Source organism: Zalophus californianus, chromosome 8, assembly GCF_009762305.2.
Source record: "Zalophus californianus isolate mZalCal1 chromosome 8, mZalCal1.pri.v2, whole genome shotgun sequence".
Classification (NCBI taxonomy): domain Eukaryota; kingdom Metazoa; phylum Chordata; class Mammalia; order Carnivora; family Otariidae; genus Zalophus; species Zalophus californianus.
The window spans coordinates 49,999,086-50,011,506 of NC_045602.1; the positions used below are offsets into that span (position 1 = coordinate 49,999,086).

A 12,421-nucleotide genomic window follows, 5' to 3' on the forward strand; every position below is an offset into this window, starting at 1 on the left:
GCGGTGATGAAAAAGCTCTGGAAATGGGAAATGGCATTTTGGGTTTTGTTGATCTATTTCCGTGAGAAGGTTGGGGAGATTCAAAAACTAGACTGCTGGCTCCGCCTTTCTGGAGTCCTGCTCAGTTTTTGGACATAATTATTTTAAATGTGGACGGTGCTGATGGTTGCACCACATTAGGGATGTACTTAATGCCGCTGAATTCTAGACTTAAAATGGTTAAACGGTTGGGCGCCTGGGTGGCTCAGTCATTAAGCGTCTGCTCAGGTCATGGTCCCAGGGTCCTGGGATCGAGCCCCGCATCGGGCTCCCTGCTCCGCGGGAAGCCTGCTTCTCCCTCTCCCACTCCCCCTGTTTGTGTTCCTTCTCCCACTCTCTCTGTCAAATAAATAAATAAAATCTTAAAAAAAAGATGGTTAAACAGTCAATTTTGTGTTATGTATATTTTACCATAACAAAACAAAACAAAAAACCATGAAAGAACAACATAAATCAGAATTTGGCGAGAAGAAAGAGCTCTGGACAGAATTAAAACTAAAATTAAAAATTTCAGAAATGAAGACTTAAATTAAAAATAACATAAGAGTTAATGAACATAATGGGGGCACCTGGGTGGCTCAGTCGTTAAGCGTCTGCCTTCGGCTCAGGTCATGGTCCCAGGGTCCTGGGATTGAGCCTCGCATCGGGCTCCCTGCTCGGCGGGAAGCCTGCTTCTCCCTCTCCTACTCTCCCTGCTGTGTTCCCTCTCTCGCTGTGTCTCTGTCAAATAAATAAATCTTTAAAAAAAAAAAAAGAGTTAACGAACACAATGGATAAGGCTTTAAGAGAAACAAACAAGAAAAGTAGGAAATTTTTAAAAATCAAAAAGAAGATAAAAAGAATTCTAGAGAAATGGCAAATAGAAAAGATTGGCAAAAAAGCCAGGACAACTCTGAAAAGAGTAATACAAATACATATAAGAATTTAGTATGCTATAAAAGTGACATTACAAATCAGTGGGACAAATTAGTCAAAACACTGTGATATATACATGTTGAGACATAAATAATTTCTCTGGAAGGAGTCACAGCGTGGCAAGAGTAGATGTCTCTCAGGGGGCAGGGAAGTGGGCAGCTGGGTATTTCTGTTGAATACCTTTTGTACCTTGTCCCATCATGTGAATTTATTACCTCTGAAGTCTGACTGCCTGAGTTCAAACCCCAGCTCCCCCAACTGCTAGCTCTTAATCTTGGGTAAATTCTTGACAGTCTCCAAGCCTATCTCATTACCTGTGAAATGGAGTGAATAAACTCTTGAAAAATGTAAAATATTATCGGAAACAACCCAAATGTCCACCAACCGATGAATGATTAAACAAATGTGGTAGAGTCATGCAATATAATATCACAGTCCTAAAAAGCAATGATGTAGACACACTACAACATGGAGGAACTTTGAAAACATTATGCTAAGAGGTCAGACACAAAGGTCATGTATTGTATTATTTCATACATATGAAATGTCCAGAGAAGGTAAATCCAGACAGATAGAAAGCAGATCCCCGGTTGCCAGGGGCCGGAGGGAAGAGGGAATGAGAAGTGACTGCTAATGCTTAAGAGCGTTTCTTTTTGGGGTGATGAAAATGTTAGGGGTTAGATAATCGCGATGGTTGCACAAGCTTGTGAATGTACTAAATGACACCGAATTTACCATCTCAAAAGGTGACTTTTATGGATTGATAATTATATCGCAAACAAAATAATTTTTAAAATGCAAATTACCAGTTTTCCCGTGGTGACTTTCGCTGTCCCCATCTCTCCCCTCCCCCCACTCCATTCCCTTTCGGGCCCCGCCCCTCCCCTCCCCCCCCCTCCCTTCCTCCCTCCCTCCCTCCAGCCGCCCCACGAGGTCCGGAGGAGCACAGTTAGACCCGTGGCGCCCGCGTGCTGCCGCGGTGGGTGCGCTACCCGGTGCGCTCCGGCGCCGGGCGCCCGCAGCTCTTACCCTGCGGAGAGGGACCGGCGGATTTTTCTTGTGCGCTTCGGTTGGTCACGTTTAGAGAAGCCGGCATGTGCCAGGGTCGATGGAGGACGACCTGACAGGCCCCTCAAGTTAACATTTAGGTTCCTACAGAAGTTTGATCTCGACCACCAGTAAACTCCGGACGCTGTGCTCTGAAAGCCAGGTTGGCCGCCTACCGGCGCTTGCAAATACTGAAGGCTTTGGAGCCATATAAGCTTCAAATGGAAGCCTTGTGCTCCGCCTGCAGCGTGACCTAAACCCATTGCCGAATCTCGCTAGTCAAGTGGCACAGCGGGACTAGCCTTGCATGTTATTGTGCACGTTCACCGGAGTAGTGCATTCGCAGGCCTGGGGCATAGGTGTTTAGGAAGCGGTGATTTGTATCCCAGGCCCGGTTCTGCGTGGCCCTCCTGCTGCCGCAGTTGGCTAGGCTCCTGTTATCAGCTGCCCCCAGGATAAATGTGAGCCCTTGCAATCCTTCTGGTAGATTCCCCTATGATTTATACTTTCCTTACCCAACCATAGTCCTACATGGATAAGGCAACCCAAACCTTCTGGAGGTGTGTCCTGAGTCTCTTGTTTTCAAAAATCCCTATCTGGTGGACATGGGACATAGGGCCGGTGTCCATGAAAGGTTTTAATTTTTCCTAGTCAACCAAGACTCATCTGCTGTCAGCTTCAAGTCTATACAAAATGTATTCTTTTAAGCCTAACCTCAGACCCTGATTCTGCCATTTCCCCCACTCCTGCTTTTCATAAACCCATAAAATCTCTCCTCTTTTGGCCTTTCTAGGCTTGGACCAAGTTCCTTTTTCTTTTCTTATCTCTTTCTCTCATTCTCTCATCCAACTTCCAGTTCTTTCTTTCTCATGCAGCCTTTGATTCCCACCCGCACCAAAGAAAAACCACAGTTAACAGCACCTCAGAACTCAAAAAGACTTCTTTATTTCTAATCGACTAATTATATTTATTACGTTTTATTAAGTCTTAAAATATATGCAAATAAATAAATTTATATCTATCTATCTATATATGAATAAACAGCTGGTACCCAGATTGGTACCAACAATCCTAGCACCTCTTATATTGCATAGCCATGATATCGAGCAATTTCCATATCCTTTTCCCTCTCAATGAAAAACTGCACTTTCCCCAAAGAGGTGTATTTGGCAGCATTCTCACGCTCTTGCTGAGCCTGCCTCTTCATGGCCTCCCGCTCTGGTCTCTGCTCTTTTGTGATGGGCTTTGACATTACTGGCTCAGGGACATTGGGTTTCCTCCATGGAATTGGTTGAAGGCAGAAGTCTTGGAGTAGAAATTGACTTGGAGGTTTGGATGGGGGCTGGAGCTTGGTCACAGCCGTGGGAGCAGGCTCCCGCTGGAGAGAAGTACAAGATGATGTTTTGTAGGGTGCAGGCCTAGAGGCAGCAGACTGTGGGACACTAGGCCGGGTAGGGTTGGTCAAACCTGGTCGGGTCGGATTGGTTGAAGTTGGCCAAGCTGGTCTGGCAGGACCTGTCAAGGAGGCAGGAGTCGGCCGGGATGAATTGACTGCAACAGGCTGAGCTGAGCTAGTAGAACCAGGCCGGGCAGGGTAAGACCGACGTGAGGCCAGAGACTGTGGCCTCCTAGGAACAGGTCGAGCCTGAGGCTTCTCCAAGGTTGGAAAAGGCAAAGGCACCAACTTGACCTTCCCAGGAGGTGGCAGCTCATACTGGGATGGAGAGGGACACTCTTTGTCCTCACCTCTGTCTCGTTTCTGGGCTTTGACTTGATTTTTCTCAGGACCTTTACCCTCACGTGGGGTATCAAGCCATCGTTTGATGGCTGGGGATGGCTGGGCATCTTTCAGGTTCCTGGAGCTTACCAGGGCCCGGGAGGAAGACAGTCCAGTTTTCTTATCACTCTTCTTCCCCAGTGCATGAAAAACCTGCACAGACTCCAACATGTGCATGCCTAGGCAGCTTCGAGGCTTCTTAAAGGTCTCTTGGCTAAGCTCGGGTTGATTTTTCTTCTGCTTCATCTTGGGAATGGTTGGCTTCTCCTCTGCCTTGACTTTGTTCCCTGGCTGCTTACTCTCTTCAGCTTTCTTGGGGTTGTTTTCTCTGGTCCTTTTGGTCTTTTCCTGCCCATGGCTCTTTGTTTTGCTGGTCCTGCTGGATGCAGCTTTCTGAGATTTGCTGCTGGAATGCTTGGCCATGTTCACAGGAGCACTGTTACTGTCTACAGCATTGCAAATAACCACTTCTCCCCCTAAGAGGCACTCTGGGTTCTTCACCTGGATTTTGGTCTTGGGAGTGCCATTGATAGGCTCAGTGGCTTTATGCTTGTTCTTCCTGACCTGATTAGAGGGAGCCTTTATGACACTTGACTTTTCTTGCACCTGATTCAACTTGATGACTCTGGTATCTTTGGCTTTGATCACCTTGGGACCTTTGGCTTGATCAAGGTCTTTCAAGGAATTAAAGAGCTGGGGAAGATGAATGTCCTCTACCAGTGTAGCGATGTCTGCAAAATCACCACTAGATTCAATCCCATTTCCAAGGGTCACTTGGTCTTCAAGACTCAGGGTATTTTTTCCCAGATTGGTGTTTTCAGAACGAGGCTGCTCCTCCTGGCCCAGGGGATCAATGCACGCCAGGAGCTGGTGAATATCAGGAATGTCTAAAGGAAGTAGTGGAGGATCTTGGTTTTCTATTGGGATCTGGTAGGCGTCCAGAGGCTTTGAAAGCTTGGTTTTAATATCATCCAAATTCTTGTTCTCTGTTTGTTCCTGGCTTGGAGCTAGAGGCAGTGCCAGCACATTACTAGAACTCTGGACTGGAGCTATCATTGAGATGTCTCCAAGCTCAGGTGGTGGGTTACTTTCAAGCATCTGGATATTTCTGCTACTGCAGGACTTGGGGAATTCTGGAGTTTGTGGCAGACAAAATGTCTGACTTGAAGGTTGCAATCCCAGGGAAGTCTCCATCCCCAGGGAAGTCTCCATCACTACAAAGGAATCAAGGAAAAAGTCATTATCTGGTAAGTGAGATGCTCCCCCTAGACACTAATACAGAAATCATGCACCTCCCAGCAATGGGCAGGGCAGTTCTACCAGCTTTTCTTAAGGATCAAGGACAGCACCATGCGCTAGGAGGTATAGGAGGTGACTTCTAGTTCTTACAGGTGATCATTTGATGTCATTGGTTCTTGGTTTTCTTTGTATTTTGTAGGGTTGTTTTAAGTCAAATAAGAAGTAGAAGTGGTTTGTATTATGAAATGTTTAACAAAGCCTAGCATTCTCATATAGAGTCACTTCAAGTCTCTCCCCCTTTCCTTAAAGAATAAAACTACTTCACACCGTGGACTGGGAGAGGGAATGGAGCTCTTCCTGATAAAATATGTAAACGAGGGTAAATTCTTAGCCTGCTTGCTTTGGACAGGATCTCGGAATGCAAGGTCTTAAATCCTGGTGTAAATTAAGGAAGTGAGGCAGAGTTAAACTGTCTCCATCACAACAAGAGTTCCGAAATGCTTTCCAAAGAGACTGAAGCAATAGCTCGGGGAAGGGAGTTCATTACCATGTGGTAGTACAGGGAGGGTGATCGGCTAGGGCAGTGAAAAGTGTGGGAGCCCTTGCTATGCTCTTGGGGTTCCTGCACTTGTAGCATAGCTGGCCATTACAGTGTACCACCTTCCCACCTCTGCGCAGTGTTCTTGAACAGAGTCTGAAAGTGGAGAGCACCGAGCAAGATCGTGGTTATTAACCTCTCAGGACTTACATTCTGCCCATCTGGGGACTCACTACCTCTCAGCTGCAGATTTGACCCTCTTTTTGAATGCTGACCTTATTTCTCTCCCTCTTGCTATCTCTACTCACCTTGAAAACTTGTTTCTGTGAGGGGTTGGGCAGACACAGAGTAGTAGATTCCAGAGGTGGAGGCTGGTGGTAGGACGTTTGCGGGCTGAACCTCCTTTAGTACCATCACCATTTCTGGCTGAGGGGCAGAGGCCCTACTTCCGGTGTATGACACTGAGCCATAGGATTGCAGGCAGGGGCCAAGTTCTCCAGACAGTAGAGGACCCAGTGTGCCTTGATTATAGTAATATACCTGGCTTCCTTCCTGGTAGGGAAGTGCTAGGCTATGTCCTTGATTTGGCATCTGAGATGGTGTTCCCTGAACAAGGCTGGCAGAAAGCGATGGATACAGAGGGACCATGTTATTGGCCTCTGAAGTTTTATCATACGGGGTTGCCATAGACATGGAAGACACAGCTGTGTCCTGGTCAATGACAGTCACAGTGAAGTCTCTGAGCAAAGAGGACTTCTTTTCAGTACTTCCTGTGACATCCCACTCAAAAATCCCGGGATAGGAAGCAGCTGATGTGGAGATCTGGCTCTGGCGAGTAATTCCAGACAACATGGTTGTACTGCAATGTTGGTAAAGGTAGGCACTCCCCACAAGTGGCTGGAAGGAGGTGCCAGCAACTGATGGCACTAGCCATGCTGAACTGACTGCTGGAGCGGAGACTCGGGAGAAGTTGCAGACGCTTCCTGTCAGGGAAGCCGCATTGCTCACCATGGGGAGAGAGAACTGCAGAGAGTTTGGAGTTCCAAGTAAAGATGGATTTTGGAAATTTTCTGTAGGGAAAAAGAGGGTGATGAAAAATCAGGGGGATGGATCAATTCTCACTATGTTTGAGGAACAGCATTATCTTAAAGTTGTTGCTACCAGGAAGCCTCTGAACCAACGCTTGCTGAGATACCAAAACCCAAACCATGTAGGATGGTGGTCGTTACTCGTCTATAGTCACCGCCCGAGCTCCCAGCTTGGGCCCGGGTGTGCAGAAGACCTAGGTGGTGTGCTTCATGCATCGTTCTTTAGGCGAGAAGCAGCCTTCTTCCTGCCCTAGCTTTGCCTGGAGCCTGCCCCAGCAGCCACTCGCATACCACTTTGTTCTAGATTGAAGCATTTCAGTACTCGGAGGGCCTCAGAGAGCCTCTGTTCTCACGTTCTCATTCTCCAAGGGACAAAACTGAGGCTCAGGGAGGTCACATGGACTTGTTCAAGTTCTCCCCTGATGTTAGGTCTCATTACCATGTTACAGAGCCTAAGTATCATGACTTCTTGCCAGGACCCTGCTCTGAGCATAACACTGTCAGAAACCAGGAGAAATGCAACTAGTATAGACCTTTTCTCCCCCCATTAGAGAACAGTACAGCTGTGACCATATTGTAACTTCAGGGTCTCGTTTTGCTTGTGCAGTTCACGCGCTATTTCCTAGAGTTCATGTACAGCTCAGTCCATTGGTAAATGTAAAGGGTCCCTCTTGGGGCGCCTGTCTGGCTCAGTCAGAGGGGCGTGTGACTCTTGATCTCGGGGTTGTGAGTTCGAACCCCACGGTGGGTATAGAGACTACTTGAAAATAAAATCTTTTTTAAAAGAAAAAAGGGTCATTCTTATTCTTTTAAATCTGGTTTCTGATCCTACCTCAAAATGACTACCTCAGAGTAAGTTTCTCAGGAAGTGCTTTTTGAAAGAAAAAAGTTATTTAAACTCTCTCTGAGCTTCAGATTACTCATCTATAAAGTGGTTATAATAACAATGCTAATAATGGAATAATCATTCTTACATGAATGAAAGTGGTACATTACACTTTTTATATTTATATGAAGGAAGATATGTTATGTTCTGGAAAGACAGAAAAATCATGAAAAACATATATTACAGAACTAAGAAGAAATATATAGATACTAGCGAAAACTGGGATATGTAGCAAGCATCAGAGCATAATAAGTTCACTAATAAATGAAATTCTGTATCATATATGCAATATGATGGAAGTGAATATTGCATACCCTATTTTGATGAATACTACTAACCAAAACACAGCCCCACAATAGAATGAGTTCCTAGCCAGTGCATGTAGACAGAGAAGATATATCAGTAAAAATTGCCTAACAAGCAGCAAATGCCATAAATGTGAATGTAGAGGTAGCCACAAGTTTTGTAGACAAATATTTCAATAAAATCTGGTACAAAGCAGAGAGGGAAATAGTAAGTTTAAAGGAATTCCATTATGGGTTTGTTCACATTTTTTCTGAATATTACCCAGCAAGTAACAGGTACTAGGTCTAGTAGAAATATATGTTTCAACTGAACTCTACCTCTGAAACTAATATTATACTATGTTAGTTAACTGAATTTAAGTTAAAAAATAAATAAAATCAGAAGAAAACAATAAAAAAGACATATATATTTCAATATAATCGTATAACAAAAGCGAACACTTAAAAAACATCATGGAGGTTTTTATATTCATCCAAAAATTTATTTTAATCATCTTCAACATCCAGGAAAATGTCACCTTCAAAGCCTAAAAAAGCCATCATCACTAAAATCAAATTAAAAAATTTTTAATGTGGGAAAACCCAAAGGACTCCACAAAATTGTTTTAGATAAATGTGGAATTAGAGATGTGGGACTTGACTTTTTCTTTTCTTGTTAAGTTGCTAACTAAGATCTAAAAACAGATGTGTGCCCTCTGTTGGGAAGAAAATAACTGTAGAGATGAGAAGCAGCCTTATGATTCAATCTAGGAGATGCCAATTTTAAAACAAACTTAGTCTGATCTTTAATAGGCAAAACATCTACATAGCTTAAAAGTCAAAATGAAATAAAACTGAGGGGTGCCTGGGTGGCTCAGTCGTTAAGCATTTGCCTTCGGCTCAGGTATGATCCCAGGGTCCTGGGATCGAGCCCCACATCGGCCTCCCTGCTCCGCGGGAAGCCTGCTTCTCCCTCTCCCACTCCCCCTGCTTGTGCTCCCCCTCTCTCATTGTGTCTCTCTCTGTCAAATAAATAAACAAAATCTTAAAGAAAAAAGAAATAAAACTGAAAATTCTGTTTCTTCCATCCCCCCTTCGATAGCTACTTTTATTAGTTGCTTGTTGATAAGAAGCATCTTTTCTAAATTGTATTTCTAAAATGTTTACATTTTAAACTGTTAAGTGCCATCTGTGTTCAGGGGGCCAATAACAAAACCTAAACAGCTGAGTATGACTTTTCTGTAAGCTGCTTTTCCTGGTGAGGCCCTATTCTGCCCTTCCTTTCCTGCCTTGTCTATTAATGGAAGTGTTTGCTAAAATCAACTTTGTTTTGCCCTGCTCTAAGCAAATTTCACTTTATGCTCTTTCTGCTTTAATTTAAAATCTTTGGTTCCCTTCAACATTCCATCCTAAACTACCTCTTTTTTTCTTGAAAGCTCCTCTACTCTTCCCCTTCACTCTTTTTTTTTTTTTTAAGATTTATGTATTTATTTTGGAAAAAGAGAGGGAGAGAGAGAGAGAGAAGCAGACTTCCCTCTGAACACGCAGGGAGCCTGACGCAGGGCTCCATCTCAGGAGATCATGACCTGAGCTGAAGGCAGATACTTAGGCTGCTCAACCGACCGAGCCATCCAGGCGCCCTGCATCCCCTTCGTTCTTAGTATTTTCTCCTCCCCCTTGGTTCCCGTTGGCCTGTGTTGAGGGAAACAATCCTGAACTTCCTCACCTTTTGAGACTTGCCTCCCCAGAGCCCACTCTTCTCCATCCTCCTTCCCTGATTTCCCTTTTCACCCACACCAGGTAGAAAACTTCAAATCATGTGACTCTGACTTTCTGAACAGCACGAAATTTAAAATACTACATTTGAAATATTAGTGGAGGGACCATTTCACATGAAACATCTTGGCAAATATTGCTAGTTTTCTACGTAACCAAGGTTTTCTCTCTTTCTGTTGAAACACTCTCAAGAAGTCTCTGATTTCGTTTTCTCCCTGGGTGCCCTTTAAGACTCAATATTAGAAAATAAAGGGACCAGAGAGAACAACCAATCTAACATCCTAACATAACAGACGAGGAAAAAACAGATTCTGTGAGTCAATGACTCATCCAAAGTCACACAGCTAGTAAATGCCAACGTCAAAACTGAAATGAGGTCTCAGATTTTTAGTTCAATACTTCCCCCCATTAGTCCGTGCTATTTTGAATCTACAACTACATTTAGGGTAAAAAAAAAAAAATCCAATGAGAAACTTTTAAAAGTTTCTTTCCCTACCAGACATGGTCAGAGAAGAAGAGGAAACATCCGCTGCAGAAACAAGGGGTGCGGAGCCGATACTAGAGGGTGTCGGAGCAGCTGAAGCCAAGGAGTGCATGTGTCCAGTATGAAGGTCACCGGTCACTGGTCACTTGCGATGATCCAAATTTATTTACAGACAACTCCATGGAAACCCCAAGATTCTACCAGGTGGTGGTAGGTTTGGTGGGAGAATGATGTCACAAAGCAGGCAGTTTAAAGGTATGAGGGAACCAATGGGGAGGTCAGATTCCCAAAAAGAAGACGGGATTGGGTGGAAGGAGTGGTAGGAGAGCTAAGGCAACACCTAAGTGGTACCTAATCCGACAAGACAGATGTGATAGTCTCACTTTCCCCAGGATCTTATGTTAGGGGAGTCATCTCAACGTTTCTTAGAGATGTTCATTGATATAATTACCTAATAGTTATTTACATTCTATATATCATATTTTATCTTGTGTATTCTACATTTATAATTATATATACAATTAATTAACACCCTTAGAGGCAAAGGAAAGGCACATCTAGGTTGAACAATTACAGGTGTTCTGAAATAATAGTCAATCTGATTAGTGAACTTACTGCAGCTTTTAAGGAGCAAAGGAAGGGATTAAAGAGGTCCTTTGGTAATTTGGTTAAAGAATAGCGTGAAGTTCGTTGAATGCACCTTGCGGGGAATGATGTGGTGCAGGCTCTTCTCTTTCATTCTTCTCCTTGAATCCTAACTTTCTTGGACTGCGCTGGGCTGGGCCAGGTTGGACTTAGATCTCTCTTCTCTCTTTCATCATGGGCACTGTTTCTGGGACAAGCCTTGATCTTGCATTCTTAACACTCCTGGATGTTACTTCTGGTCAACTTCCAGCAGCAGGAGTCTTCTTTTCAGTGCCTGATGCTTCCCAAAATGAATTCTGCCCATTAGAAGCAAATACCAGAGAGCTGGAGAACGCAGCTGATTGCAGACCTTTCTTTTTCCAGCATTTGGTTGCAATTCTTTTGCCCATAATTCGCTACCTCTGACTCTTTGGGCCACATGGGCATCCTGCCATCCCGTTCTTTTATAGGTAAAAGGCATTGATGGCATTCGGGATACTTTCCCTTTTTCCTTCTCACTTAAGTGTATCCAGTGTGGCAGTTACTGTAGCCTCCACCCCCCTTGCAAACAGCCACTGTAGAATCTTGGGCCTTTAGGATTCTTTGCCTGCCATGCTTGGGCGCAAGATCAGGCAACATGAAGAGGAGAATAGTTAGAGAAAGAAGAGGACATTCTTTGAGGCTAGGGAACGTGTGTGGAGAGTACAGGAAAAAAGAGATTCCTGTGGATTTTTGCTTTCTGTGAGAAATAAATTGACACTGGGACGCCTGGGTGGCTCAGTCAATCAGTGTCTGCCTTTGGCTCAGGTCATGATCCCAGGGTCCTGGGATCGAGCCCCTCATCGGGCTCCCTGCTCCGCGGGGAGCCTGCTCTCCCTCTGCCTGCCACTGCCACTGCTTGTGCGCTCTCTCGCTCTCTCTCTCTGACAAGTAAATAAACTCTTAAAAAAAAAAAGTAAGTTGACACATTTTGGCCTCATTTTGTATTAACAGAACATACAATTATATACATGTTCATATACATATAAATGTAAATTTACATATACATATGAGCATAACACATAACAATTATAATATTAATTCATATATAACATTGATTATAATGTAACTTATATAACATATTTTAGTATTTAATATCTTATAGTCATTAAGTTATTTATGCAACTAGATAGTGCAGCAACTGCCATGAACTCTCTACACTAAAGAGAATAATCTTAAATATATTTTTTCACTTTTTTTGTCATTTACCTCATTTATATCATTGATTGGTATGTTTGTAGAATATAGTTTTTTTTTAAAGATCTTACTTATTTGTCAGAGAGAGAGAGAGAGAGAGAGAGCACAAGCAGGGGGAGCTGCAGGCAGAGGGAGTAGCCGGCTCCCTGCCTAGGTCTGGATTTTCTTGTGTCAATTATAACTGAGTTTGTTGTGTTTTTTAGCACATTGGAAGTGCAAGACCAATATACCTTTTGTAATTTCTGATAGATTTAAGTCACCTTTTATATATTATCATATTCGTAGATGTATGTACCATTCATACTTTTTGGCCATTCTATGCCTATTGAATATTTTTTCATAAATTCCAAAAAAATATTTTATGATTGAGCACCAAATTTGAATGTACCTAATTGTAAGTTTACAAATGTGCTGTGCTATCTTAAATCTTTTCTTTTTCCAAATAGCAATGTGATAATACTGACCTGTTTTACATTATGTGTAAGTTT

At 43.5% G+C, this 12,421-nt stretch overlaps 1 protein-coding gene across 1 annotated transcript; it reads right to left on the reverse strand.

The window, feature by feature from the left end:
* Nucleotides 1–3,082: 3,082 nt before the first annotated feature.
* On the reverse strand, nt 3,083–10,192 carry C8H2orf78 (chromosome 8 C2orf78 homolog). The gene is made up of 3 exons (XM_027623305.2): nt 10,086–10,192; nt 5,864–6,625; nt 3,083–4,992 (listed from the first exon to the last, which is right to left on the reverse strand). Exons 1-3 carry the CDS (start codon nt 10,183–10,185, stop codon nt 3,083–3,085), a joined length of 2,772 nt encoding a protein of 923 aa, XP_027479106.2. The 5' UTR covers nt 10,186–10,192.
* Between the last annotated feature and the right edge of the window lie 2,229 nt (nt 10,193–12,421).